The sequence below is a fragment of the Colletotrichum paranaense genome (assembly GCF_030867605.1).
Source record: "Colletotrichum paranaense strain IMI 384185 chromosome Unknown Scaffold_10.1, whole genome shotgun sequence".
Taxonomy (NCBI): Eukaryota; Fungi; Ascomycota; class Sordariomycetes; order Glomerellales; family Glomerellaceae; genus Colletotrichum; species Colletotrichum paranaense.
Window position 1 is genome coordinate 1,046,761 of NW_026848968.1, and position 27,477 is coordinate 1,074,237.

Genomic DNA, 27,477 nt, shown 5'->3' on the forward strand with positions numbered 1-27,477 from the left:
GGACAGCCCGCTCCATGCTGCGGCCAGGTTCCATGTTCGCAGAGTTGGTACCTTAGGTAGTGGGGCAAACGACCTCAAAATTTTGAAAAAAGCTGATGAGCGATAGGGTAGCGAGGCGATAAGGCACCAACAAATGCAAAATGCATCTCCCGTGCACCGTGCTCTCTGCTCTTGCCCACCTCAGGAAACAGGTGTGATGCAAGCACGAGTAAGCGGTACGTACCCCGACCGCCTTCTCCGTTTGACTCCCGGACAGTGACTCTTGCGGCAAGAAGGAGGACCTTTTCTTCCTGCCTTCCTCATGGTCTTAAAGTGCCGGGTATTTTTCCTTGCCATTTCACGCAGGTGCTACATTGGCATGTTAAGGTAGTTCTTGGTGCCGTACCTGATAGAGTCTTGGTCACTCACTCGCAGTTCGAGGCCACCTTTCACGCGGTGTTTCCTGGGACTATTCTTACACGGTTCACGAATGATTGGGCACCTATCCCCTCTCATCTATTTCTTATCTAATCGTAATCATTCCCTGGAACTGAGGGTGGAAATGGGAAAGCTCAGCTGTCCCGCCCAAGACCCTCAAAGACCCTCAAAAAGAGACCCTCCTCGAGGCTCAGAGACCCAGCCTGACGCCACTGTGCAGCAACACGGAGCCGCGGGGCTTGACGTCACGCGTCACGTGCTAATCCGCCTGACTTGATTGGCAGGGCCGAAACACAAGACTGCCAACACTGGACCGGCTGGCCGAGGGCAGGAAGGTGCTGAAGATGATGTTTTGATGGGTTTTATTATTTTCCATTATTTGCTGCCAAACGATTGCCATACGTACTCCATATATCCCTGGGTATCAATCCAGCTGTTGTTAAAATCAAATAACGCTTGTTTCTGCGATGATCCTGCGGAGGATCCAGTGTTCCTTCTACCAATCCTTTCCGTTATACTTACTTGAGGTAAAGTAATGTGAAAAGTGCCTCTTGAGAATCCATTCTTGATGGGTTCGAGAAATTACTCAAGTCTTTGAATCAGACTCGGAGCCTCTGTCTTGTTTCAGAGAGCCAACGTTGCGGCTTGTGTATGTATTTGTAAATGGCCGGCCCTCTTCAAAACCTCGCCTGTCGACTACTATAGTCTCGAGCAACAGTAACCGTCCCGTCTGCTCCGGGCACAAAGCGAACATAGTGGTTCGCAAAATAAGATAGAAGCAGCTTCCGCGGCGAGAACATCTCCCACGGCGTCGATGGCGGCACGGGCACCATCTCGCATAGCTCGCCCCTCGGAATGAAGACGACGTCAGAATAATGCCGTCGCACATTGTCCACCTCGACAATGGCAAATATGAAGAGCGCAAAGTGGATCATCCTGCGAGTCTGTTAGCCGCCATTCTCAAATTCAAAAAGGGGGTCCATATCTCCAGGCTCAAGCCAGGGAGGCGACAAATGGGAAAGACATACGTCAAGACAAACATGAAGAAAATTACCGCCGCCATGGTATGCGTCTGCCGCGGATCAACACCACCCAAGGACCCGCCCCCGTTTTGATAAAACAACCAACTCGAAATCACAATCCCCATGAACGCCGCCGTCGGCACCCAAATCAGCAAATGCGCAGCCACGTGGGCGCCCGGCTTCCCCCAACTGAACTTTGTACTCCGCGGCAGCTTCGTCGGATCGTTCTTCGTCCATCGGAACCCGCGATCGCGCACCAGCATCGCGCCTACATCGCCCGCGCTCCACAGCAGCGCCAGAACCGCCGTGGGACACCCGAAAGACCAGTTGTCGGTGATGAAGGCGTCGTCTTCCTTTTGCGAGGCGAGCGAGGCGAGGATGATGACGGCGTCGAGCATGGAGGCGAGGCGGAGAAGGAGGGTGGTGCGGTACATTGATCGGTTGTAGGGGATCGCGGTGAGGAAGTCGCCGTGGCGTTGGCCTGTGTCGGGCGGCAGGGTCGTGATGTCTGGGTGGAGCGGCGTGTTGTCCATTTTGATAGAGTATTTTCGGAGGCGGAGAGGTAGGTCTGCATCGCTGGTGATCGTCTAGGTCCTCCCCTTGGCCCCTTGGCGAGGGGAGGGGGTGTGTTTCCTTTCGTCTCTTCGGAGCCCGCGGGATGGGCGATTCTTTGGGGGATGATCGCGTGGTTTATGATGGCGTTGCCATTGAGGCTGTGGGTGATGCTCGAAGGTGAGTGTGTCGGAGGAGTGTCGTCTAAATGGCGAACAGAAGAAATCTCGAATGGCGCTCGGCTTGTTGTTCTGCGTTAGAGGGGCTGGGTTACGCGGCGAGGTCGGCAGTGAGGAGAATGAGTGTCGGCGGCGGCATGTTCAGGTCGCATGCGTTTTGGACCGGGGATGGAAATCGAACGGCGGACGACAAGCAACTCGGGGGCCGATGGGCCAAGGGGGAGGAGCCAAAAGTTCGAACCCTGGGAAAAGATCAGAGGGCACCAACAGGGGGGCTACAGTACGTACCTTAGTACACTAGGTTCCTTGCCATGATCCTTCAGGTACACTATCTCACACTACAGCGCACTACAGGGGGCACTCGTTCCCCAAAATCCATCCATCTGTGGTACCGTAGCCAGTCAGATCTCTGTATTGTGGGCTCTCAGTGGGTCTGAGGCTCGTGTCGCTGGTCCTGGGTAGGGCCTGTCACGGCGCGACGAGCCCCTGACAGCCTGAGTATTGGCGACGAGCTAGTGCTGCGCCCTGCTTTGCGCTCAAGGGCTGGCACTTTTGATCGACGCCATCTGAGTTGAAATGCCCGAGGATTTGGGACTGGAGTGAATTGATTTCAATCCTAAGCTATTCCTATGATTGAGATTGATGATCTTGCGATTGCAAGATGACTTGGAGACGAAATTATATGAAAAGAATGAATCAGAAGAATATCATGAGATGCTTATTCCTAAATGAGACTGTTCTACGCAGCCATGAGATACCCCCAAACGCCGTCCCACCTATCATGAAAATGCTACACATGAAATGAGTGAGAAATACACTCAAATGAGGTATCCCAAAGTAAGGTATATAGATGCCACGGAAGACAATTAGATAGACCTCGTCCTGCCGGCACTCCCACCCCTCGAAGACTCCCCCATCACCACCGGCATCTGCGTCATATTCACCCTATACTTCCCTTCCCTCGCGCTCGCATCAGCCGGTGTCATACCAGTCACGCTCGTAGCAAACTTGAAATCCACATCCCCCGGCAAAATAAGCTGAGGCTGCGCGTCACCCCGTCTCATCCGCTCCAGCTCCTCCGCAGAAGGCTCATAATCCGCCGGCGGGGGCCGCATATTCGGCCGGAGATGCCGGTCCCGACTATCACCGCCCGCCGGAATCGTGCGCGATGGGATACCTGCGCCCGGTAAAGGTTTCCGTTTGATAGATGACGCCGAAGACGGGGACTGATCGCCGGGCCGGTCGGGTAATGGCGGAGGCATCTCTTCTTGGAGTTGGGCAAAGTGGTGCCGTAGGGAATTGTTGAGGGGGCTCTGCGGTGAGCGCGGGAAGGATTGGGCGCGCGTGGATTGGGATTTCCAGGTAGGTAGTTTTGGAAAGGGTTTGGCGACGACGTAGACTGTTTGGCCTGTTTCTGGGATGTACATCACACGCGGTCTGCGCCGGCGGATCTCGCGGCTGCGTTCTATACAGGCGCGGATGAAGAGTGCCATGTGGATTGTTCTAGAGGAAGTGTGAGTATGGCGAGGGAAGGGCGAGAGAAAGGTGTGCTCACGCGCTGAGAAGCATAAAAATACACTCTACGAGAGCGAGGTTTAGCGGGTTGTTTCCTATCTGGTCATCCTCTTGGATGCCAAGCTGGAAAGCCAGCCAGCCTCCGCCAATGAAGCCGAGGATAGAGATGATGAGTTCCAGGCCAATGTGAGCCTTTGGCGTGATGCCGCGTCCGTGGCGGGCGCAGATGGTGAGGAATTCCCCCAAATCCCACATGAACGATGGCAAAGCCTAGATTTCGTCTCATGATGAGCTTCCTGCTGTATGAGATGAAAGGGCAAGTGACAGAACTTACTCCTGGCAGACACAGCCAAGGCCAGACACTATAGTTATCCCAAGGCGGGTACCCATACCACGCCATCATGATTATGAGGATGATGGCGCATAGCAGCGTCCCAACCAGACGGGTCACGATCTTGCAGACTTCCCATCGTCGGTCGCCCTGGTTCATCCACCGCACGTTGGCCGGGTCGATGGAGGCCGTCGGCGACGTTGGCTTGACGCCGTCCCCGTCCGAGGCGAGGGACTCGAGCTGGTACGACTCGGGCGCACTCATCTTGCGTCTACCGTAGGACGAGCATGGATGAGATGTGTGTGTCCACGTCGCCTATCCTCCACCCTTTGCGTCGTCGTTGCTGGTGGTGTCGAATCGTCGTTGATCAATGAGTGAGGTGTAGTTCACAGTTGACGTTCCCAGCTCCCGTGTCTCGCTTTCCCTGCTGTTCCGGGGCATCGGCAGCTCAACCACCCGCTGAATAATAGTAGAGACGTGGGAGAGAAGCGCTGAAGGAGAAAAAGAACAAGCTTCTTTGCGGTAAGGTTTGACGTTCTTGTCCTGACTCGTCCCGTAACAAGGGGGGGGGTAACGTCAACGGCTGCGCCTCTTGTGGCACGTTCTCGGGTGATAATGCCGAGTCTAATGTGTCCAGCGAGCAGGCCAAGACTTGAAAAGGCGTTGGACGGAAGGGATGTGAAAGTAGGTCTGATGTTGGAATAAGACTCGGATCAGCCCTTGTCGCACCTCTCTTCCATCGTTTCAATGGAAAATTCCATCGTCTCCAGCAGTGGGAAAATTCCCCGGGGAAAGGAACGGCGCGGCATCATGCAGTTAATTAGCACTGACAGATTTAGGCAACCGTATTCTTGACGGCTCCACTCGCCTTTCGGGGGCCGACCGAATCCGTCCCTCGCTCACTGCAACTGTCGCCCATTGCTGAACGGCTCAACAAAGTTTAATACGCCGTATTGGGGAACATTCGTTGACGTGAACGGAAAACGGCTCATGACCATTCTCATGAATTTTGGGACGGAATGAATCGTAAGGTATCCTACACAAATTCCATGATGTGCAGGTCAGGAACACTCACTCACCCATACATCTCACTCAAGTGGTACTTACTTACACAGCTCAGTCATGATGGGTAGGTAGGTAATCAACCACCTTCACCAACTGGTCCCTGCCGGTAGTGAAGCGTCCGTCACCACCATTCATCAAACGACCAAAGAAATGATGCGAATCAAAGCCGACTGACTTGCTCTACAAAGCAAAAACATACGATTGAACATAAATTGTAATTGAACTGGACACTGTGGGAATTGAACCCACGACCTTTCACAAAGGCGCGTTCCTATCGGAAGTGCGAAGCGAAAATCATACCCCTAGACCAAGCGCCCGATGCTGATGACAAAGAAGGTCTGAGGTCGGGCCAAGAAGCTCACGTGTCCCGTGCGCGCAAAACCTTCGCCTCGAGTGCGCTCGAGTGCGTCCTCAAGGGCCCGAATGCTCGACAGGACGATGTCGAAAAGCGATGGTGTTATTTCTGGTCCAAATCGCGTAGGCAGGAAATTTTGCGGAATTGTTTGTCACAATGGGTGGCGTAGAGTCTCAGGGCATCGTCAACCTCCTTTCAGTTTGATAATCCCCTCGCAATTCTCATCAATCACACTGTTGGGGAATATTTTGGTATTCCATCGGCGCCGATTCTCAGGTCATTCAACAATAGTATTCATACAGAGATCATTAGTCATACGCTGTATCAAACACATCCTACGCCTGAACATCGCTCTTCAACTTCTCGTACACAGTCTCTCCCCCAACCTCAGTCTGTCGGGGCCCAGCATCCCTTCCAGCCTTAGTCTGGCTCTTCAGCAGCCCCTGCTCCGCCACACGGCCAGGGTCATTCTCGCTACCGACCTCGGCGTTGAAAGCAGCCTGCACTCCGTCCTTGGTATTCGCCGTGTCGAAGCCCTCGGTGATGTTCTTCCCGTGGGGCCCGTTGGGGTCGCGGACGTATTGGTTGTTCACATATGTCGGCGCTGCGGCGGCCTGATCGGGGATCGATGCGGCGCTAGACCCGGGAGTACCGCCGGTGCCGGTTCGGGAAGAAGCGGCGGCGGTGTCGACGTTGCGGTTGGAGGCGAATTCGCCGCCTTGGTTGGCGGACTCGGCTGCGAGGGAGCCGGCGGGGACGGGACCCGTTGCTTCGGATCGAGTGGGACGGACGTCGGCGCTGGGCTCAACCTGTGGTTTGTGTTAGAGTTTGGATTTCCGAAAAAAGATTGTCCAAAACAGGCTTGCGTGACTCCAGGGATGTCAAGACATACCTTGGCGCCAGCACTCGGAGCTTTGTACTGAGCAGACATTTTGATAGGTGACTTGTGGCGGTTGTTTCGAGTAAAGATTCTAGGGGATGATGTTTTGCTGGACAAAGCCGTCTTCAATGTTTTGAATGTAGCTGTGAGGGTTGATTGTCCTTCTATTTCTTCATCTCATCGAGGTCCCAAAGCTGCCATTTAAACATCTGTTGAGCGCATGACATCATATTGAGCTCTTCTCACATCAACTCAAGCCGGAGATAAACCTCCTGTCAGATACGCCGCACCCACAGGGGGATGACTTCAGATCCCCACAACATCGCCCGCAAAACAACAGCATGTCGTGGGATGGCCACCAAAATTACATCATGCGGTCGCCTTATTCTCCTCTCAACTGCACGCATCGGTGATCGATATGACTTAGCGATAGAATAAGTCGTAATTATGACAGTTTTGAAACCTCGAATCGACGACTGCAATCTCATCGGAATACGGTTGATCAACTTGGGCCGATGCCTCGGTGGAGACCGGTGGACATAGCGACGCAAGCTGGAGAACTTCAGTCAAGATGAAGAGCCCTGCCCTTCCCGCGGCTATCAAGTGCCAGATTTCTGATGGAATATATAAAGTGTTCTATCGCATATCGCAATATTTTTATCAAATTTCATTGTATCTGCTATTTCTTACTAGGTAGTACGGGAATATTCTCAAGCGATTTTGAACGTTTGGCCAAGTCAGAATCTGGGAGATGACCGTCGACTTGTTCTACCTCTCAATAACTTTCAATATTAAGTCAGCTCTCTGCCTTCCCTCAAGACTCCTAGATGTGACAAGGATAGTTGGATGCCTGGAGACTTCCTTCCTTGCATAAAACATATGGCCATCCTTCTCAGATATTTTATCAACACCCAAATTGAAGAAGGGTTCCACGCCAATTTTGACCAGATTCAGAAAATCATCAAGTGTAAAAGCGAATCCCCCACTTGGCGTACAAAGTGGCTGGATCTTGGGTCACAAATCGTGATCAATTCTATCCCAACTGGTATTCGTCTCATACGGTGGTGAAAGCCTGACCCGGGGTCGGAGGACTGCACAAATGCCCCAGCATTGACACAAATGCATCGACAAAGATCACTTTTATTTGCGCTATTGAGATTGTACCAGGATTCTCGCTGATACTTGAAAGATAAAGGCTGGAGGAGAGCGGGGTGACGCACCGAATTGGGGCAGCCGGCGGCTAACAGCGAATTCAGTGAGGCATAATCTCAAACCAACAAAACCATCTCAATGAGGCAAACCTTCCCTGAGTGCCTCTGGCGCAGGCTGAAGGTCCTGATTCAGGGCTTCAAGGGCTCTTATTTCGTCTTGTTTCCATAGAAACCAACGGATTTAATCCATTTTCTGCAGGCGGCCGATTTCTTCTCATTACAGCTTGGATCTACGACGCTGACGGCTTTCGGATACATGTGTCATTTGAGGCGGCTGTGTTTCTTTTTCGGTAGGAGGTGAAAAGAGGAGTGTGATTCTTTCTCGTGTGAAGAAATCTCGTATCCTCGGGGAGATTTGTCCCTCGGAAACCGTGAACTGAAACAGTAGTAATTTGTCTTTCTTTGTTGATATGGGTGGGATATTCCTCAAGAGCCTTGACTTTCCTGAAAGGTTTCCTATGGACGCGGAATAGCTGCATTGTCTGGTCAAGCATGGCTTTGTCGAGTTTCCTGATATAGAATCCATGGATATTGCAGAATGGAATACAGCTAATACTCTCTAAAGGTAGTCTCTAAACCCTACCGAAAGTCAAATTGGTTCTTTTTATTGACTTTCGCCAGACTCATCACTTTTTGGTAAGCCCTGTGGTTCTTCAACACGGTGATGGACCGTATCAGGAATGGACAGCCCATCACCGCTCTGGAACTAACGGCGCTATACTTCACTTTCGCCATGGTTGCGATATTTATTTGCTGGTACCCGAAACCGCCAGTATCTATCCCCGGTAAATTGAAACCAAAGTCTTGAATGAGGAGCAAGCGACATTGGGCAAGATCCGAAGCTACGCCAGGTCTCATGTGAGTGCCTTTAATTCACTCCAGTGTCCACGAAAATCAGCTGACTGGAGTTTCATAGACACATTCGCAGCTCCCGACAACATGGCACCGTACACCACTCGACGATATCACCCCGAGCATCCTTTACATAGACGCAAACTGGAGCTTCTACAGAGGTTGGACGACATGATGCATGTTCCACCCTACGGACGACCAATCAAAAAGTAACTTTGCGACAGGTGTCCCTCCGAGTTGTGGCGGCCTATGGAACTGATGTACTACCCTCTCGGAGGTGTCTTCATCGTTACACCCAGAGTTTCCTTCATGATCGGATTGAACTTTCAATTTCCTACGCCTACGCAGCAGCTCGTATGGAGGCTGACTGCGTCGTATCACGTGTTCTTCTGTATGTACGTGGCCTTGCACTGGCTCTACAAAGATCAGAAATGGCATCGTGCACAGAAGCGCCTCCATGGCGTCGTATAGGTCGCGGATAAAGTTGTTAACGCGGATGCTGAAGCTCAGAATTACTCGCAAGAAGCCAGGACCTCGCCGACTCGGACAAAGGGTATTGTCCGTCGGTTAATGACATTGGTTTGGTCTTAAGTAAATAGCTCTGCTGAAAAGAACCCAACCATGGCGGCACCCTTTTTTGTGATTTTCCATTCCTGGGTTATATGTATCATGTCAGATGTACTTCTACGTTAAAGACACTGTCTCCGGGAGTAACCCAAAGGGATACACCTGACTGGTAACCGGTTTCTCCCATTCATTGGGGAGACGTGGTAGTACGGCATTGCGACAACAAGTAGAAATAATGATAACATGGCTATAAGAAGACAGATTCTTTGGTCTCACCGAGGCTATGTTGAGTCAAGTCACTACATGAAAATGAATGAAGAACACATCCAATAGGCTCTGCCTCGGTGAAGAGGGGCAGCTCATCGAAACCCCAAGGTGACCTATTTAGGCAACTCTAACAGTCCTTCACGGCCGGTAAACCCGGTGTGTCAAAGTGGGCGTTAGCGTCGCCGTCCGTGACCTGACAGACGCGCCGAAAATGGGGCAATTTTCTCCGTCGTCCATTGAGAAAAGCGCCGAGTCCTTCCTTAGTGACGCAATGGGGTAATCTTGGCCCGTCACTCCACCAAAGCTCCAGTTCCCTCCACGATTGCCCCCTCGTGCCCCTCATCGCCTTTCATGTTAAAGTGATCCAGCTCGACGATAGCTATATAAAGCTATCAAGCTCACGACATTTTGTTTAAGTCTGTCGTACGAAGAAAGCTCACAGTTTCTCGGACTCATTATACAGTGTAATAAGAACCCACAAGAGACAAGATGGCAGCAGGCAAGACATTCAACGTTGGAATCATTGGATATGGGTAAGTGAGACCGTCTCTCAGTCCATGTCATCCTTGCTACAGACCCCCCCTTGCATGCTTTCGGAATAGACTCACTCTCGGCGCGACTCACCGAAGACGCCCACGTGTTGACCGACCATCTACAGACTATCCGCCAAGGTTTTCCACATCCCTTTCATCAACCTCACACCTCAGTTCAAGTTGCACAGCATCGTCCAACGGAAGCCCACAGCCTCCTCCTCAGCACCAAATGACTACCCTGAGCTGAAGCACCACACCTCCCTGGAGCCCATGCTCCAGGACCCTGATGTTGACATCATCAACATCCTCACACCACCCAACACTCACTTCAGCTTCTCCAAGCAGGCTCTGCAGGCCGGCAAGCACGTTCTGGTCGAGAAGCCCTTCGTGCCCACCATCGAGGAGGCCGAGGAACTCATTCAGATCGCTAGGGAGAATGAACGCCTCATCTGCGTCTATCAGAACCGTCGCTGGGACAGTGACTTCCTCACGGTCAAGAAGATGATTGCCGATGGCGTCTTTGGCCGTGTCTACGAGTTCGACACCCACTTTGACCGCTTCCGCGCCGACCGCCCTACGTCATGGAAGGGTGAGCTGACCATGGCCGAGGGAGGCGGCGCCCTGTTCGACCTGGGATCCCACCTCATTGACCAGGCCTACAACCTCTTTGGCATGCCAGAGACCGTCTACGGCAAGCTCGTCAGCCAACGCGACGGCAAGTTCGACCCCGAAGACCCCGACAGCGTGCACGCGCAGCTCTGCTACCAAGACGGCCTCATCGTCAGCATACGCATCGGCGTCATGAGCGTCGAGACAAGCCAGCCTCGCTTCTGGGTGCGCGGCACCAAGGCCAGCTACCACAAGACCTGCCTCGATCCGCAGGAGGACCAGTTGAAGGCCGGCGCGAAGCCCACCGATCCTGGTTTCGGTGTCGAAGACCCCATGAACGGCGGGAGGTTGCTGCTGGTCAAGGAGGGCGGCCAGGTCGAGGAGCGCATGAAGCCGACGCACAAGCCGGAGACGTACCTCAAGCTCTTCGAGGGTTTCGCCAAGGCTGTTGAGACTGGAAGGGAGGAGTACGTTCCTGTGCCGGCGAGAGAGGCGCGGGATGTCCTGCGTATCATCCACGCTGTCAAGGAGAGCGCAAAGTCGGGACGCGAGGTTCGGTTCTAAGACATTTGATAAACTCTGAGATGTCTCTACCGCATGGTCCGAGGTTAGCCGCCGTCGATGGTCTCGGGGAGCCGATGCGATGAGGCGGCCGTGGCGTAGCGTGCCGAGCCGATGGGAGAAAATTAGAGCCCGTTGACGCAATACTAGCAAGTACTAGTAAGTCACGTACAAGTTTGTCTATTTTGGAAAGGAGAGGGCTCAGGTACTACTTACATGTAGCGAGTCTGTCTTATTATAGCGGTTGCGTCTTATAGTAATCGAAAACGTATTTCATGTCAGCTCGTTCCGGTATGCAGGGTTGCCGTTTATGGAAGTTGAGTCTCAGAGACACCGGAGGGCAAGGTCTTGGAGGTGCCCGCAACGGGGGACAAACACCGCCGATCTCCCGCAACGCGCGAAGCCAAGACCCCGACGACACCCAAAGGTGATGGCGCCTGCTGGCAAAAAGAGAGTTCTGTCCATTCGCGTGAGAGATTTGATCTGGGATGAGGGAGAAGTTGCGCAGGAATCTGGCTGAGCTTGCACTTTGACCGGGCTGGGGATGTCTCAAGGCAGGATCTTGGCACACGGTGATGGCGGCCCCTAGATTCCTTCTCGTCGTGATGACATCCGGTGAACAGTCGGAAGGTGTGATCGAAACCCCGCATGACGGAAGGAAATGTCTCGAGGTTATATCGAGTTGAGGAAGAGCGGTGGAGTATAAAAGGCAGTCGAGATGGCCAGTAGTTGCATCTATCCTGAGGTATCATCAGCAAACTTGCACTCAGGACCATCACAATATCCCTAATTCATCTCACCAATACCTAATACATAATCTTTAAGATGCGCTTCAGCCTACTCACCCTCTTCTCTTACGTCGCCAGTGTCCTCGCTGGTCGATACATCGTCTTCCTTGCCCCGGTAAGACCCTCAGTCTGGACTAAGCTCCATCGTATACCGTCCTGATACTGACTACCGGAAACAGGCAACCAACATTGACCAGTTCGTCGACAAGCTTCGCACCCGAGACAGCGATCTCAGGGTCATCACGAAGTGGACCGGCACGACTGCCGGTCTTTATGGTGTTGTCATCGACTCAAACGTGTGGAATGTCTGGACTCTGCGCAAGTTCCGCGAGGTCAGGCTGGCCGAAGAGGACAGGATTGTCACGCTTACCCCTCTGCCGACTGCAGGCTTGCCCGCGGAGCCAGAAGACACCCCTTTCCCTCTTCCTGGCTGGAGCTGAACGGGTTAATTAAATCACGAGTCGGTGTGGAAAAACAGTCTGCATCCGCGGATTAAGGAGACAACAGCAAGATTGGAACCCGGTACGTCAACAATTTGTTGGTTTCTGGTTCGAATGAATCGGCCAAGGGGGCGGAGACCAATACGAAGGATTCAAAGTTTAAGTGGCTAGCTTTCGTGAACACCTTATGTTACTCAGTCAGGACGCAGAATGGGAACCGTTACCTAATTTGATCTCATGATGCTTCTGCCCGGTGGAAATAGCTATGCTGCTCAGGGTTCGCCATAGTCCCATCTCTTGTCTGTACTAAGGTACGTAGTGATCCGTACAGTATAATTGTTCATGTATTTCTTACCAGAGAGGCATGCAAAGCGCTCGAATGTCGTGATATCCATTTGGCGAGAAACTTCGTGTCCATTGCTTAAGACACACTGAAGATGCTGAAGGCTTATATAAAAATCCGACAAGCGTCTTCCGAACCTAGACTTCAAGCAACAGCGTCACACACTTTGCTGATTGTGCACATCCAGGTTCCACAACTCCTAATTGTCATTTTGAGGCAGACCCGAAGGCTGGGATAAGTTCACGTAATCACACTTGTGTAATGAAGTTTATAATATGGATTGCGGGAACTCACACATCCACCGCACTTGAACTCTTGCGGGAACACCTGCCTAAGTCCGGCTGTCCGTCAGCTTCCGTCAGTCTAGGAAAGGGCGTACACAACGCATTACGACTGAAATGTACGCCCCGAGTCTTGTGTCACCCACAAGCCATCAATCTCAACTTGCACTAATACAAAAATTCCGAGGCTGCCCAAGAGGCTTCATCCACACAGTTCTCGAACAGCTGGATAAGAGATGTGCTCGGGATGGAATTTTTGCAGCTGAAGCAGTTCCAACTGCTCTGTATTAATCAGTAGTGCGCGCGCCAGTGCCTGGATACGCGCGTACATGCACGGCAGATGAAACGCCCCCTGATGACTCGACGATGCCCCGACACCGGCGTATCCGGACCTCTGTCAAATGCCAACGGCCTTTTGTGGGTGAGGCTGCCGTTCAACCGGCTGGGCGAGTGGGGGACTCCTTGCCTTGTTTGACATGAACTGGAGTTCGGACTGAGTCGAAGTGTCGATCTTATCTATGCTTGACATCTAGCGAGGCTTTGCGAATTAAAGATTCGGGTTCGGTATGCCGGGTTATTGTGATTTGGGACGGGTGACGGCACGCCGCACGACATCCGTAACTTCAGAGACAAATGGAAGTCTTCGCCTAACTTATCACTTTCATCTGAGCCTGCCATCGAATGATGGCTCTGTTCTAATGTCGGTAGATGAGTGGGTATCCACTAACCGTGGGTAAGGTGATCTGGACCCGGCTCTACTAGGTAGATCAAGTGAATGACTTGTGAAGTCACTTACTACCATGGACGCGGTAGGAACCACAACTCACCAATCTTGATTATGTCTAGTTTCGAGAATATTGACTGCCTCCTCCAATCGAGGCAGTACAAATACTCGATTTCCAGAACATTGACGAGTCTGACTTGGGGGCCCCTGACTCGCTCCATGGAGCCGCAAAGGTGACTGAGTATTCGAGGCTCGGGTAGGAGGAGGTTCCGCCGCCACGATTCGTGCTATGGCCATATGGGCAGATGAAGTGGGCGCACAGGCCGACGGATACAGGGACACCGGCACTTAGCCTAAAGTCTAATAGAGATATCACATCGGCCGAGAGACTGAATGAACCACGATGAACCACTGATTGATACGGTGTAACCGTTGTACAAGCTAAGTCGGGTATGCCCGTCTTGTCAAATTCCTTCGAGTAAGTGTTGTTAGTCCAATAATAGCAATCGTAAACGCATTTATAAGAGATGATTGTTACCCAGATTCTTTGCAGCTCGTGAACAGAGGATCAACAGATTCGTTCAGTACACTCTTTTGCTTGTAGAACCCATCACACTCTTTCGTTACATTCGTTACTTACACTCTTTTCAAAATGCCTTCGCTTTTCTCCGTGATTCTTGCCAGCCTGATGGCCTCTCCTATCCTGGCCGCCATCTCTTCCCCCAACTATGTCCCCTTCGAACTGGAGAAGCGCGACTGCGGCTTCAGCTACTGCGATTGCCAGCGCGTCCAGTGCAGACTTGACTTTTGCTTCGACGACCATGTTGATCCCTGGATCCTGGTCGACAGTGCCAGTAAGTCTTCAACATGCTCAATATTCGACCTTTCTTCCTTGAACGAGTCGCTGACCTTCCCGTCTCATAGTGAACGGCTACTACGGGGTTGACTGCGGCCAATTCGACAACTGGGCGCGCAACGAGCCCGCCGAGTACTGCAACAACGGCCTCCGCAAGGGCAATGCTCTCTTCTACATCAACCGCAAGTTTGGATCCCTCGGAAAATCCTTCACCGTCAACTACAAGAACACCAACGCGGCGGACCCCCACCGTGGCTCTGTTTCTGGCAGCTGCTACCCTGTCCAGGACGTTCAGTGCAAATGCCACTCCAGATACAACGCTGAGAAGCACGACTGCTCGAACAGCTGCAGTGACTAGACAAACACTTCACAGGAAATGATGTAACATAACTTGGGGAACCTGCTGTATGGCTTGTTCGACTAAGTGGGTGCGCTTGAGATTTCGGATGTGTGCTGCAAATGATACCACAAAGACATAGAACTAGAGGATCCAAATCCATGACAATGAACGGCCGATTGGCCAATTCATCCAACAAAAGAAATGATCTTGAGTGATACCTACGAACTGTCTTCGCATGACCAGCATCGTGTTCCCAGATTCCTATCACAGTTCGAATCGACAACGCTCTTCTGCGGATATGGGCACAATATGCGGTCTTGAACGTTTCCGTCCGGAACTGTAACCCTGACTAGTGTATGGTCCGGTGCTGTGCCATTCTCGACCCATGCACGGAGTTGACCAAATAGACTAGTTGGCTCTCCGCTCCTCCCTCCACCGCAATGGCCCATGCCGGGTACCTCGAAGTGGCGGTAGAAGTCATGAACTCCCGGGATGAGATCAGATACTCTGTTGTAGTACTTGGTACTCCCCTTTGGAGGGAGAAGCTCGTCAATCTGTGGGAATGTCAACCCTTTTCACTGCCCAGAGGTGGATAAGGGGTTGACTTACGAGGCCGTGAAAAGTAATTAGCTTTCCTCCGCCATCACGAAAAGCAGAGAGATCAGGGTCATCAGTGCCAATAATCGAGTTGTACCTCTGCCGCCCCTGGTGTGCCATCCAGTCGAACTCGGCTTGACTGACGTGAGAAAGATCAAGATTTGGATCCCTCGCGACAAATAACGAAAGCCATTGCGTAGCAATGGGCAATGGCACACCTATGCAAGACCCTGTAGAGCAGTTGGTGGCAGCGACGCCGACAGCCAGATCAGTACCGGGGTTTAGTCCTGGCCATAGCTGTACGCCTGGGGAGTTGCGCATCCCCTGCCACGTAGCATTGACTACAGCTGCTGCTGTACGACTAACTTCAGGTGCCTCAGAGCAGTTGATTGCTCGACCGACCATCTTGAAAGGATTGAATGCATCAAGGCACGCATCGACTTCACTAATGATCCCGTCTTTGACACCGTCTAATCCATCACAAGCAGACACTGCCGCGGCCGTGATCGCCGCGAGTTCACATGCATGAGGGTACTCCCCGATCATATTCATGTACTGCTGAGGCCAGAGCATGCTCGGGAAGAAATTGGTCCATTGAATCCCTGGAGCACCGGCCGCGATGCCATCATACTGAGTAGGATACCGCTGTGCTAGCATGAGTCCTTGTCGGCCTCCTTGAGAACAGCCATTCCAGTAGGAATAGTCTGGTCCGCGACCGTAGTAGGACCTGATGAGAGACTTTCCGATGATTGCCTGCATGCTTCAAGATTAGAAGAGTCACTTACGCCTAGGCGGTCTATCGACTTACGCCGTCCTCGAGTGACACAGACGCAAGGTTCTGCAGATTGTAGAAATTGACGTTTCCAGGGCTGAGAAGTGCCCAAGGACTCGCGTCCAAAGCGTTTCCCAACCCAGCGTCGGTCGTGGTCGTCGCATAGCCGTCAGCTACTGCTCCAACCATGGCGCTATAAAACGGTTCACTGCGGCCTGCAACCCAGCCGCCGCCTCCGACAGCCTGGAGGCGGCCATTCCACCCTTCTGCGGGAAGCCACGCCTCGAAATTGACGACATCACCTTGACCCGGGTGGGTGTAGGTTACAGTGATGTTGCAAAAGCTCCCGTTCTGCACTTCGACTGTCGGCTGGGTGAAGCGAACAGAAGAAGGGACAGTGATGGTGTAGTTGGTGATAAAATTTGTCTGCAGAGACAGAATCTCCGCCCCATACAGTGAGATATTCTCAAACGTTGCGGGGGCGCAAGAAAATGCTGACATTTCGACTGGAGATAGTTTTAATAATAGATAGAGCGACGAGGAAGGACACGGCGATGCGGATCGCAGCACATCAAGAAAGTCACTCTTTTTAAACTGCAGCTTACTTATACAGACGTTGTACCCAGTTTCTTCCCCGTATTAAGGAATATGACGAAGTAATTCGGGTAGGATCGTTAAACCTCCCAAAGCTGCCAAGCGCGAGAATGTTGAGCTGATTTGCGCACATTAATCAAGACTTCAGCCATTCAACGCAGCTGTCATATCAGGACCGGCTAATTAGGCTCCTGAAAAACACTCATTGTCACCTAATTCCCTTGATGTTTTCAAACAGGATCCGAATCCCAGTCCCAAGCGCTCAAATGTCTTTAAATTTGGTGTGGTAGAGAAAGGCTTTAGATTTCGGTGCTCGATGATTTTCGCCTTGACGGGCAGTTAACCCAAGCACAATAAGAGTTATTAAGTGCATGAGAGGTGAGGTCAAGCGACAGCATTCAATTACGTCCAATGACTGCCACCGCTGATGTGGAGTGCATGTACTATAGGTATTCAATTAATGAAATGAGTCCTATACCAGCATTTTTCAAGCTCACCCAGATTCGGGCGTATAAGCCCCAGCAGATAATGGGAAGCTTTTCACCTTGATCTGCTGATACCTACGTTGTATAATTACCTACTTGCTTGAAGAGTGACAAATGTAGATCGAAACATACGTTCTTCTACAATTCATGGACTACGGTCTGCTTCGGACTTATTACCAAATACCAACGGCATGCAGCCCGCCAACCTCAAACAAGAAAAAAGAAGAATGGACTTTGGACTGAGCAATTTGAGCAGGCGAGGCCGGTCTCGGACCAACTTGTCATGCGAGCACTTGCATCTCGGAGAAGCTCATAAAACGACGGACTTACGAGAAACGCAGGGCTTACCTTCCGAAGTCCATCAATGCTGACAGTAAGAAGTGAGATCAGAGACACCAATCAGGCGCTGCTCTCGTATCGCCTCGCTTATTTATGTCGTGGTTTCGCTGCTAGGTGCGCTTGGCTGGGTGCTAGTGGACGCCACAGCGGAACAGCGGAAGTAGTGGCATGACTTTCAGCCCTCAAGGTTTCAAGAGTTTAGGTGCCCGCATTCCATACCACGAGAATCGCTAAAGCCAAAATAACTAGATATGGCGCGTGGTTCCCTGGTGACTCCCGGCTTGAGACATCCTGTGTATTTTGAATGACTTCAATTGTGTCACAATGGACCTTTCAAGGAACAAAGTCGCAGTGATAGGACTCGGTAAGTGTAGTAAACCTGTCGATGAAACGAGTTGATTATTCTGACACAGAGTAGGTGCCTTTGGTATCGTGGCTCTGAAGAATCTTGCCGAAGAGGGTTTCGAAGTGACCGGATTTGAGCGCAACCCCTATGTTGGTGGTCTTTGGAAGTTTACTCGAGAGGACAAGACTTCTGTGTTGCCCAGTGAGTAGCACGATGCTCCGCCTGCCATTGCATTTGGATCACTGTTGACTTACGTACTACAGCAACTGTTGTTAATATTTCAAAAGAAAGAGTAAGATTTCTCTCTTTAAAATGTGCAGACGAGAGACTTGGGACTTCGAGTAGTTAATGCGACTGACACTTCATCAGGGGTGTTTCACAGACTTCCCGTTTCCTGATGGTAAGTCTGTCAATTGGACTAAAAGTTAGCACTCTCACAAATCAAAGCGACGACCAGTCAACCTTCGGCCGAAGAGGTGGCGCAGTATCTGGAGGACTATGTCGATCACTTCAAGCTGCGATCAATGATGCGTCTCAACACAGTTGTCACTCATGTATCGCATGATGATACTCTCAACAAATGGATTATTGAAATTTCTGATTCGCCAAACGAAATGTTCGACAGGGTCATCATCGCGACAGGAATGAACCAAACACCGAACTATCCGAATGTCAAAGGGATTGAGCAGTTCAAGGGCGAAACGCTCCACTCCAAATCTTACAAAAGGTCAACCACACTATTTCAGTCTGGTCTTTCTTTGCTAATGAGCAGTTTAGCCCAGAGAACTTCGCAGGGAAGAAAGTGTTGGTCTTCGGCTTGGGAAACACCGGCGCTGACACTGCAACATCACTTGTGGGCCATGCAAGCGAGATCTATGTTTCTCATCGAGAAGGCGCTCTCATCGTAAGTCATGGACCCCAATCTATCGAAAACCAGGTCTAATCTGCCATAAGCTTCCTCGAACCAACAAAGGACATCCGATTGACCACACACTTAATATTCGCTTGATCACTTTCCAAAGGCTCCTCGAGCGGTTCTTCCCTAATCTATCTGAACGCCTTTTCAATGGATTTGTTAAAAAGCTGCAGGATTCTGCATTCAACATCCGTCCTGAGTGGAATCTCTCTCCAGCACCTTCGATCAAAACTAGCACCCCAGTCGTCTCAGACGAGATCGTCCCAGCGCTTGAGAGTGGCAAAGTCCACTCTGTCCTAGGTGTCAGCTGCGTAACCGGGCCGAATGAAGTTGAGTTGATTGATGGAAGGAGTTTGAATGTAGATGCTATCATCTACTGCACTGGATACAAACCAAACTTTGGTCTGTTGGATCACGAAGCTGATCCAACGGCTTTTACCACCCCGAAGTGGACTGCGTCCCAGGGGTCTAGGGGCAAACCGCTGCCTCGTCTGTATCAGAATGTTCTGTCTCTCAAGTACCCGGACTCACTCGCATTCATGGGGTGCGTGGCATTTGCAACGGGGGCATTCGTTCTATATGACCTGGCATCCATGGCTGTCGTGCAAATCTGGAAGGGGAACTCGGATCTTCCACCTCAGCACGAGATGGAGCGGGCGGTTGACGAGCACCATGATTGGCTGTGTAACCTTGCAAAGAAAAGTAATGTTCACCCGCAGCTTGTCAATGGCCATTCTTGGTCAGCATGGGCGGACAAGATGGCTGGAACTGGGGTTGACGAATATTTGGGGTGGGGTTGGAAGGGATGGCGTTACTGGCTCAAGGATCGATCTTTCTGCAACCTTCTCATGGGTGGTATCTACAGTCCACATATCTACCGCTACTTCAAGGGCAAGCGAAGTCGGTGGGATCGAGCGAGGGAAGAGATTGAGAAGGTGAACGTCAAAATTTCTAGAAACAGGCCCAAAACCGAATAGTATAGAGCCTGCTTTGTTGCTTTGGCTACCTAAGTCAGGTACGCTGGGAACATCTTGTAACTAGCCTTCCAAGTCCCTATTCCAGTTATTGACTCTCTCCTTAGCCTGAAATACTAAATTCCTGTTCACTGAGTCTGGCCTATCAAGAAGCTGCTCCAGTACGAGGTGCAGTAACTCTTGATGCAAGTCGGGTCACAGCCAGGACACGCAGAGCGACCGCTTCTCCATTCCAGTATGCGGCAGTCGCAGTATCAAAGGCAACTGCTTTATGGGTTCCATGGAAGGTTTATCACCTCTAATGCCGATATATTTGGTAGACTAAACTTCTACTAATTAGTCTGTTGCTGTGGTTTGTCTCACCTGCACTATTCAGCGCCGATCCTATATTCAGCTGTGATGGACTTTCTGCATATCGACAGGGGCTGGTAAGATAATTCCAAGAAGTTCTTCAATTCCAAGTGGCTATTACCAAATCTGGTTTGACTATGACTGTCCTGCAATAAGGTATCCCAGCTAAACGGACTAAGATATAATCTCAAGACAAATGTATACATAGCAATGGCTGACGCGATATCGACCGGATACCCCTTTGTCCATCAACACTTCGATTTGCCCCAACTAGCTAGGCCTCGGCAATCTCTTTGTTCTACTGAGAATTCTAAGATCTACAAGATCATACCAATATCATGGTGTCAATGTAGCCAGACTTGGCTGAGAAAATCCGGCAAGATGGGACTCGCTTGCGTTTCAGCTCACGGATGAACAACGTACGATAGCGATCGAGCGTTCTTTGCTCCGATGCCCAAAGACTAGAGTAAGTCTCGCCTGACATATCGACTTGCTCGATCCCAAGCCATCTCAAAAAGGCCAGAACATCAGTTTCGGCTTCGGCTCCTGTAGAGTCTCCCTTGCACAACTTCTCAACATCTCGAACAAGACCGAGAAGGCGAAATAGTGAGACCTGAGAACCATGATCGGGTTGTCCTGAAATGCGTTTAGAGTTTTTAGCATCGCTATCCATGACGAGGACTTCAGCAAGTGCCTGAATTGCAGACTCGCAAGAGCTGTGCCTTGAGCAGCCAATACCGAATGTTTGGTACAATTCCCAGCGACCAGCCTCGCTGACGTCAAGTGGATGCGTCATCAGGATTTCTCCAGCTAGAAGACCCTCAACGTCGAGACATTTGGCAGAGTATTGCTCGACCGCAGATTCTTCGAACGAAATTTGCTCAATAGAAAGTCTCCTGATCGGGGGTTCTCCGACCACGACTTCCTAAATGGAGTTTTGTTGAATAGGGAGTTGTTCGACAGCAATATTTCCAAAAGAGAGGTTTTTGGCTGAGAGCTTTTCACAAATTGGGAAGTTGTCGGGAGGTTTCTCATCAGATAAGTCTCCAGCTAGCAGACCGTCAAGCTGGAGGCCTTCAGCTGGATGTATATTGTTATCTGAGCCCATCTCAAAATCGTTTCGTTTTGCTTGCCGGTAGCTTCTGCCAGCTGATGCTTCGAAAACTCTGGAGAATCCAGCAGCGAGGAAGAATGAGTCTCTGCCGTCTATCCCGCGGAAGTCGGGCACCCAGGAGGGAAGACCGATATCTCGGCCTCTGGAGGACTGGCAAAGCCCCGCGCCGTAGAGCAGGCTAAGGCCACCGGTGTGCTGAGTATAGCACTGCGTGAAGTCCGCATAAAAGTCGCTCGTAGAAAGGTGGTAGTCGATGGTTAAATAGTCCCCAATGTTACGCAGACCTATGAGCGCATATAGCTTGTCATGATCGTTTGAGGCTTGTAGGTGGCTAGTTGGAAACAAGATGTTCTCGATGTTCCCACTCTGACTTAAAAGAACGTTCAAGTGCGCAATGTTGAAGAATGCCTTGCGTAATTCGGCGATAGATCTTTTTCGTGGCTCTGATGGCTTCCAGAGAGAGGGCTTGCTGGTAAGAGTGTCCAATGTCTTGATTGTCCACCAGTCTGCAACGAAGGTGCCGCAGTGGACCGCTACCCGCTTTGCTAGGAGGATCTCTTGGAACATCCACATTCGGGACCAGTAAGGCCGAAGGAGGAGCCCAGTCAGCCCTGTAACACCTTCCTCGTCATGCATGATTTTCTGCGTAGTCGTCGTCTCATCTTGCAGAGCCTCATAGCTGTTTAGCAAGGCCATGCCCGCTTCTGTAGAGTCACCTGCTTCACCCAGTCAGATTCTCACACAACTGGCTTCACTATAGATTCTGTCCATCTTCTGAATCTGTATAGACTTCTCTTCCATGTCCCCCTGGTTGATGCAAAGGCTGTCCGCCCACAACACCCTCTCCTCTTCGTCGTGGCGTAAGTAGCGTAGTGCAATTTGAAGGCTGCGTGCGATATTCATGCCCCTCCCATTGATAATGATATTGACTAGATCAGTGTCGTCACTCCAGCCATATGATAACGCATCATACTGAGAAGGCTCAATTCCGAGCTGCAGGACGGCGAGGTCGGCAATAACCGGAGTCAGTAGTGACGTTGCGGGCTGCAGCTTGATCACACGGATCTCGTCTCTACTGAAAGGAAGCAGATGGTAGACTTGTGCGAGTCAGTGGCTGAATCGATTTCAATTTCTTTCATCAGTCAAAGGCAATCGGACCTAATTCGGTTTTCCGGCGTCTATCGTTAGCGACACCCACTTCGATGGGCTCGTCACGTCGAATGGATGTCATTGGCTGTGTTTGCCAAAGCAGCACTGTTTTATCAGTCCAAGTGCTAACCAAGAAGATCTGAAAATCACGGCTGGGTGACAAGATGTATGTTCTGTGCGACTTACGCTTTTTGTTTGATTATTAGTCAATGGACACACGCTCTCTGATTTCGCATCACTAAGGTCGTATTGTGGTCCCGTGAGTTGTATGAGCTGCGGAAGGAGATATGACAAGGGACATCCTCTCAAGGAGGGGATGTGGACATGCTTGGTCTCTTATGCAACACCAGCCCTTGGCTGTCATAAAATTACAGATGGAAGCCCCAAGGACGATCATGACAACTCCATGGAATGGAAGATGATGGACTTTTGCCGCCGGCGTTATTGTCGCAAGCGCGCGCATGAAACTCTACGCTAAGCAAGAAACTGCATTGAGCGCTTCTGACTGAGCGCTTCTAGCTGAGCGCTTCTGACTAGAGTCACTGGACTCTTCGGACCGCATGGTTGGCTAATCGACGGTCGAATGCGGAAACTCAGATGACCATGGAAAAGACGAAACTGGGTCGGAATGTAACGTGTCCTGGGCTTATTTTGCGCCAGGATTAGATTATTTTTCGATTGTGACTTGTTGACCGGTGTAACAGCGACGACTGAGTCGTCGAGGTGATACTACAGGATGGATTTTTATGCGACTGACAGCTTCTGAAATGAAGAGTTACGAAGCGATAAAGTGAGCTTGTAGGAAGGAAGCACGAAGAGTGACATTTGTGTAAAGTAAATCTCGCGAGAAATCGAGACTCCAATTAGATGATGAGCTGCCGAATGATAAAATGCCTCGATAATGATACATGCTCAGCTTCGTCTGCTGATATCTTCCTTAGATCAATGGGATCTCCTGAACAGCCAAGTCATGACTCTCGCTGGTCATTAACTCCCCGTACATCATGCCGCTGATGTAACAAGCACCGACAAGCTCGAATCCCAACTCTTTCCGCCTCAAAATCACAGGAAAAGGACATCCGAAAAGTAAGGCAATGACATCACCAGATCGTGCAACGACGCTGCACCGACCGAGCTTGTTGTCGTTGGAGACGAACATGCTCGACGCCCGTCCTGCTTTCAACAAAAACTCCTTCATGAATGCTTTGTAATGAACATCGAGCTGGGAGGGATCAGTCCTTTTGATTGACTCATGGAAGGTGACGTAGGGGAGATCGCTGCCTCCTTTAGAGCCGAAGAGGGCGTTGAAGTCAACATTGCCGTCTTTCTTCCTGGGAAGCTCGTTGCCCATGTATGTCTCCAAGTCTCGCATGAACCCAAGCATGTAATTCAATCGATGATGTTGCTTTGTGGTGGCGCGGGCTTCAGAGTCCTCTTCAGTGTGCCCATTGGTGTCGAAAATGAGACCCTCGAACAGTGCTTCGATCTGAGGCTTGCCTGAAACCATGGGCCGACTTTCAAGCTGTCCAAATCGCAGCACCGATAACAATTCCTTCGGAGTCCGCGCATCTTTCAAGACTGGGACTGTGGTTCGAATCGTGTCGAAAAGATATCCTTCGGCCACGAAGACCCCGTCAGCATCCCCCCTTGAGTGTTCTTTTGAGTACGCTCCCATGAAGCGTTTCCCTTTGGTGGCATTGAAGGTACCTGCATTTTCGATACCGTAGCCAGTGTAGATATCGACCCCCGTCGAAGAGCGAAAGTCCGGAGTCCATGAAGGAAGACCAATATCGGTTTGATCCTCTGGATTTTGAGATCCGGCTAGGAGAAACAAGGCTAAACTTCCTGTCTTTTGAGCGTAATGCCTGGCGAACTCGACATAGATATCGCGGAGCGACTTGCTGTAGTCGACGGACAGATACGGGGCCATATCGCACGTACCCATGAGGGCGAAGAGCTTATCACGCGCCTCGGTCGCTTGTAATGGTCTTGTGAGAACAAGAATACGCTCTAGGTTGTTGAGAGCCTTTGGACTGATGGTAAATTGTGCTGTGTTGAAGAACGCTTTGCGAAGTCGGATAGTCCAGGGTGGAGGGTTCTTTCGGTCTCTCCACAGGGATGACTTGGAGGTTACCAAGTCAAGGTACTTGAGGTTACCGAAGGATGTGCTGAATTGCCCGCACTGAACCTGCGCCTTTCCTGACAGGAGGATTTCTTGGAACATCCAGATTCTGCTCCAGTATGGCCGCTCGAGGAGCTCTGCCAATCCAGTCGACCCACGACCATCGGCGCATATCTTTTTCACAACTTCTGCGGTGTCTGCACGTGTGCCGCCACAGCTGTTGGCGAGATTCATGCCCTCTTCGGTATCGTGACCAGCCTCGCCAAGCCATATCTGTACACAGGCTGCCTTTGAGTAGATGGCCCCCATTAGAGTCACTTGGACCTGTCGCTCTTCTATGTCCATCTGATTGATGCAGATAGCGTCAGTCCAGATGACAAGCTCTCGGTCCCTGTGACGAAGATTCTGAAGGGCAATGGACAAATTCCTTGTCACCTTCAACTCTGCGTTGTTGACGATAATTGTAACGTTGTCGTTGGGGTCACCCCATCTGTAGGAGAGAGCGTCGTAAGAGGCCGAGACTCTCTTGGATTCGGGATCGTAGTCAACCACGGAGAGCCTGGCCACAACTTGCGACGAGAATGAAGCGGATGGCTCCACATGGAGAATGCGGAACTCATTGGGGCGAAGTGGAACAGTTTGATACACTTTATTTCGATTACGTATCAGCATTCATGTTGTGCATTTGTGGGAAGTCAATCTGGACCTAACATACCTGAATGTACATTTGAGAGGGGTAACGCGGGGTGTTTGTCCGCATCAATAGAGGTTGTCTTTCTGATTCGAGTAGTCGCTGAGGTGCTTGCTGTTTTGAGCACTGTAATGGCTCGAAAAGCGAGCACAATGGCGTGAAGATTGGCGGCAGGGCTAGCTGGAGGCCTCGATACTGACGATACTGGCGATACCGGCGATACCGGCGCCGGTGTATTGTCGTGTGAAGCCACACGCTCTTTCCGCAAGTCTAGTGGCTGCAAAAGACCGATCATGATGGCGGATAAGGACAAGGAAGAGAACTTAGAAAGTGAGCGCTTGATGTTGAGATAGACGATAAGTAGGGCAACAATTGTACAAAGCTCCTTACAGCTTTGCCTCGAGAGGGAGATATGTGTCAAAATATTCATCGGCAGAGGAAGCTACATGACTTCGAGGGGCTTCGGGGAGTTTTCATGAGAAAATCAGGTTTTGTATTGTCGGTGGATTGGCTCTCTTTAACAGACAAGTATTATTTGATGGCCAGGCGAACCGCGCGGCTAGGAGAAGCGTTGAGAGTGTAGCCCGGCGATGTGTCGAAACCAGCCCAGCGTTTACACGGGGACTAAGCATCAAGAGTATTCCTGAAAAGAGCTTCTAACTGGTCCTGGATATTGGTACAGTAGCCTTTGCGGCGCATCCAACGCTGTTGGTAGCAGAATTGACATGGAAATGGGGCCACTTGATGAAGATCCTCCGGTGCCACTCTCTTGCATAATTACTTACTAGGGTCGTTGGACCCAACACAAGTACCAAATGCTCCCATTTACCTGACTGTCATTGGAGCTAGAATCAAGCCTGCAAGACACAGATTTGGCAAACTGGACATACCTCCTTGGTTCGGCGCATGCCATGCTGTACCATTTCTGTAGCAGCCTGACTATTGGGTGCGTGTTGTGACATTGAAGGAGAGGGTCGGCCAGGGCAGTGCACCAGTCGACAGGGACAGGTCAGTCTTCGACAAAAAGTGACCAGGCGTATCAGATAAATATAGGTCATATGAAAAGACTTCTGTATCTGTTCTAGATGTAGTCGCAATGCTCGTGAACGAAGATACGTTGTGACACATTTCGTTTGAATCAACCGGACCCAACCTTTCTTCAACGTGACTCTTTGGAATGAAGATCAGTGAACATAATTCTCGGCTTAAGCGCCGCAATTGGAGTACAACAATCAACGCAAAGTGGGAAGAACGAAGCAGTGTTCGACGGCGATTTTGACAGCTGGGCATGATGAAGCATATCAATGCTGTTGCATGCATCATCTCCCAGCGCGAGGGCGGACGTAAGCGCGCGCCAAGGTAGCCCGAAGTTCTGGATACGCCTCAACTGAGTATGCGACCCATACAGCAACCTGAGGTGGGGAAACGAGAAATGCAACACGGACTGCCAAATATGGAAGAGGTTGACCCAAATCTGGTTCATCCCAGTTGTTAAAGTGGTTCTCGGCCCTGTACAAGTAGAGGCCTGCTATGCCGGTTATGTTGCACGGAGGTGTACATGATTCGTTGTCGTGATTCTGTGCCGCCTCCTTACGACCATGAAGTGCGAGAAGACTGTATTGGGGGGTTTCCCACTGGAATTCGAGCTGCGTCGATGGGACATGACTGCTTTGACATTCTGGGGAGATGACATTGGCGTCTCACTTCTGTATCATCCAGACCACCGGGTTGAGGTCTGCGGGGGGCGCAGTCTTCATCCCCGTCCAGTACCAATTGCTCAAGATGAAGAGGCAGCAGGTAAGCCCATGCAATAGACATCCCGCAGGCAAGCCCACATTGCTAGCTCACGTGCGTCATTTTTGCCGTGCTTGATCTTTCGTATTGTATCCCGTCTTTGCCTGGATTAAAGTATAAATTCGAAATACTAGCATGACTACAGACTCGGGTGAAGGTTGCGATTCCGAGATACTACCCCATCTGAGATATCCTCAGTAGTACATCGCCAGTACAGTTGGGGTAGCGGCCAATTACACCAACCATTCACGCTGAGTTGAAAACATTGTCAAGTCTCTCCGTTATTCGCTTTGATGGCGTCAGGTCAGACATGGTGACTGGTTACTTCTTTTTCGTCATCGTCAGCTCACACACGATACAAAATGTGTGAAGTGATGGAGGTAAATTTTCTTTTTTCGCTGTCGACGACAGCACCGGACTCACCGGGACAAAAGCTTAAGTTGGATGGTATCATCGGTTGACGTCAGGGTCCTGTCCACTGGCTCTCCCAATTAATGACCTTACCGCACCTGCCACCGAGCACCAATCTTTTTTCCTATTCATCC

At 50.9% G+C, this 27,477-nt stretch overlaps 11 protein-coding genes across 11 annotated transcripts; 4 read left to right on the forward strand and 7 right to left on the reverse strand.

Annotated features, from left to right (window-relative positions):
• Positions 1–1,094: 1,094 nt before the first annotated feature.
• Positions 1,095–1,972, reverse strand: CPAR01_12030 (uncharacterized protein; the record flags this gene model as incomplete). The annotated part of the gene is made up of 2 exons (XM_060496288.1): positions 1,095–1,353; positions 1,446–1,972. The coding sequence occupies 2 exons, from the start codon at positions 1,970–1,972 to the stop codon at positions 1,095–1,097; spliced, it is 786 nt and encodes a 261-aa protein (XP_060345073.1).
• Positions 1,973–3,036: 1,064 nt separating this feature from the next.
• CPAR01_12031 (uncharacterized protein) lies at positions 3,037–4,280 on the reverse strand (the record flags this gene model as incomplete). Its single annotated transcript, XM_060496289.1, has 3 exons — positions 3,037–3,673; positions 3,726–3,955; positions 4,020–4,280. 3 exons carry the CDS (start codon positions 4,278–4,280, stop codon positions 3,037–3,039), a joined length of 1,128 nt encoding a protein of 375 aa, XP_060345074.1.
• A 1,491-nt stretch (positions 4,281–5,771) lies between these two features.
• CPAR01_12032 (uncharacterized protein) lies at positions 5,772–6,367 on the reverse strand (the record flags this gene model as incomplete). The annotated part of the gene is made up of 2 exons (XM_060496290.1): positions 5,772–6,245; positions 6,329–6,367. The coding sequence occupies 2 exons, from the start codon at positions 6,365–6,367 to the stop codon at positions 5,772–5,774; spliced, it is 513 nt and encodes a 170-aa protein (XP_060345075.1).
• A 2,499-nt stretch (positions 6,368–8,866) lies between these two features.
• CPAR01_12033 (uncharacterized protein) lies at positions 8,867–9,191 on the reverse strand (the record flags this gene model as incomplete). The annotated part of the gene is made up of 2 exons (XM_060496291.1): positions 8,867–9,032; positions 9,109–9,191. 2 exons carry the CDS (start codon positions 9,189–9,191, stop codon positions 8,867–8,869), a joined length of 249 nt encoding a protein of 82 aa, XP_060345076.1.
• Positions 9,192–9,702: 511 nt separating this feature from the next.
• CPAR01_12034 (oxidoreductase) lies at positions 9,703–10,919 on the forward strand (the record flags this gene model as incomplete). The annotated part of the gene is made up of 2 exons (XM_060496292.1): positions 9,703–9,746; positions 9,872–10,919. 2 exons carry the CDS (start codon positions 9,703–9,705, stop codon positions 10,917–10,919), a joined length of 1,092 nt encoding a protein of 363 aa, XP_060345077.1.
• An 822-nt stretch (positions 10,920–11,741) lies between these two features.
• CPAR01_12035 (uncharacterized protein) lies at positions 11,742–12,144 on the forward strand (the record flags this gene model as incomplete). The annotated part of the gene is made up of 2 exons (XM_060496293.1): positions 11,742–11,819; positions 11,884–12,144. The coding sequence occupies 2 exons, from the start codon at positions 11,742–11,744 to the stop codon at positions 12,142–12,144; spliced, it is 339 nt and encodes a 112-aa protein (XP_060345078.1).
• A 2,000-nt stretch (positions 12,145–14,144) lies between these two features.
• Positions 14,145–14,706, forward strand: CPAR01_12036 (uncharacterized protein; the record flags this gene model as incomplete). The annotated part of the gene is made up of 2 exons (XM_060496294.1): positions 14,145–14,346; positions 14,417–14,706. The coding sequence occupies 2 exons, from the start codon at positions 14,145–14,147 to the stop codon at positions 14,704–14,706; spliced, it is 492 nt and encodes a 163-aa protein (XP_060345079.1).
• Positions 14,707–14,906: 200 nt separating this feature from the next.
• Positions 14,907–16,558, reverse strand: CPAR01_12037 (tannase and feruloyl esterase; the record flags this gene model as incomplete). Its single annotated transcript, XM_060496295.1, has 3 exons — positions 14,907–15,242; positions 15,298–16,038; positions 16,094–16,558. The coding sequence occupies 3 exons, from the start codon at positions 16,556–16,558 to the stop codon at positions 14,907–14,909; spliced, it is 1,542 nt and encodes a 513-aa protein (XP_060345080.1).
• Positions 16,559–17,799: 1,241 nt separating this feature from the next.
• CPAR01_12038 (uncharacterized protein) lies at positions 17,800–19,714 on the forward strand (the record flags this gene model as incomplete). The annotated part of the gene is made up of 7 exons (XM_060496296.1): positions 17,800–17,839; positions 17,894–18,022; positions 18,085–18,113; positions 18,191–18,221; positions 18,269–18,548; positions 18,599–18,725; positions 18,776–19,714. 7 exons carry the CDS (start codon positions 17,800–17,802, stop codon positions 19,712–19,714), a joined length of 1,575 nt encoding a protein of 524 aa, XP_060345081.1.
• Positions 19,715–20,387: 673 nt separating this feature from the next.
• On the reverse strand, positions 20,388–22,407 carry CPAR01_12039 (ankyrin and HET domain-containing protein; the record flags this gene model as incomplete). The annotated part of the gene is made up of 4 exons (XM_060496297.1): positions 20,388–20,983; positions 21,068–21,892; positions 21,932–22,273; positions 22,335–22,407. 4 exons carry the CDS (start codon positions 22,405–22,407, stop codon positions 20,388–20,390), a joined length of 1,836 nt encoding a protein of 611 aa, XP_060345082.1.
• Positions 22,408–23,262: 855 nt separating this feature from the next.
• CPAR01_12040 (ankyrin and HET domain-containing protein) lies at positions 23,263–25,433 on the reverse strand (the record flags this gene model as incomplete). The annotated part of the gene is made up of 2 exons (XM_060496298.1): positions 23,263–25,094; positions 25,163–25,433. 2 exons carry the CDS (start codon positions 25,431–25,433, stop codon positions 23,263–23,265), a joined length of 2,103 nt encoding a protein of 700 aa, XP_060345083.1.
• Between the last annotated feature and the right edge of the window lie 2,044 nt (positions 25,434–27,477).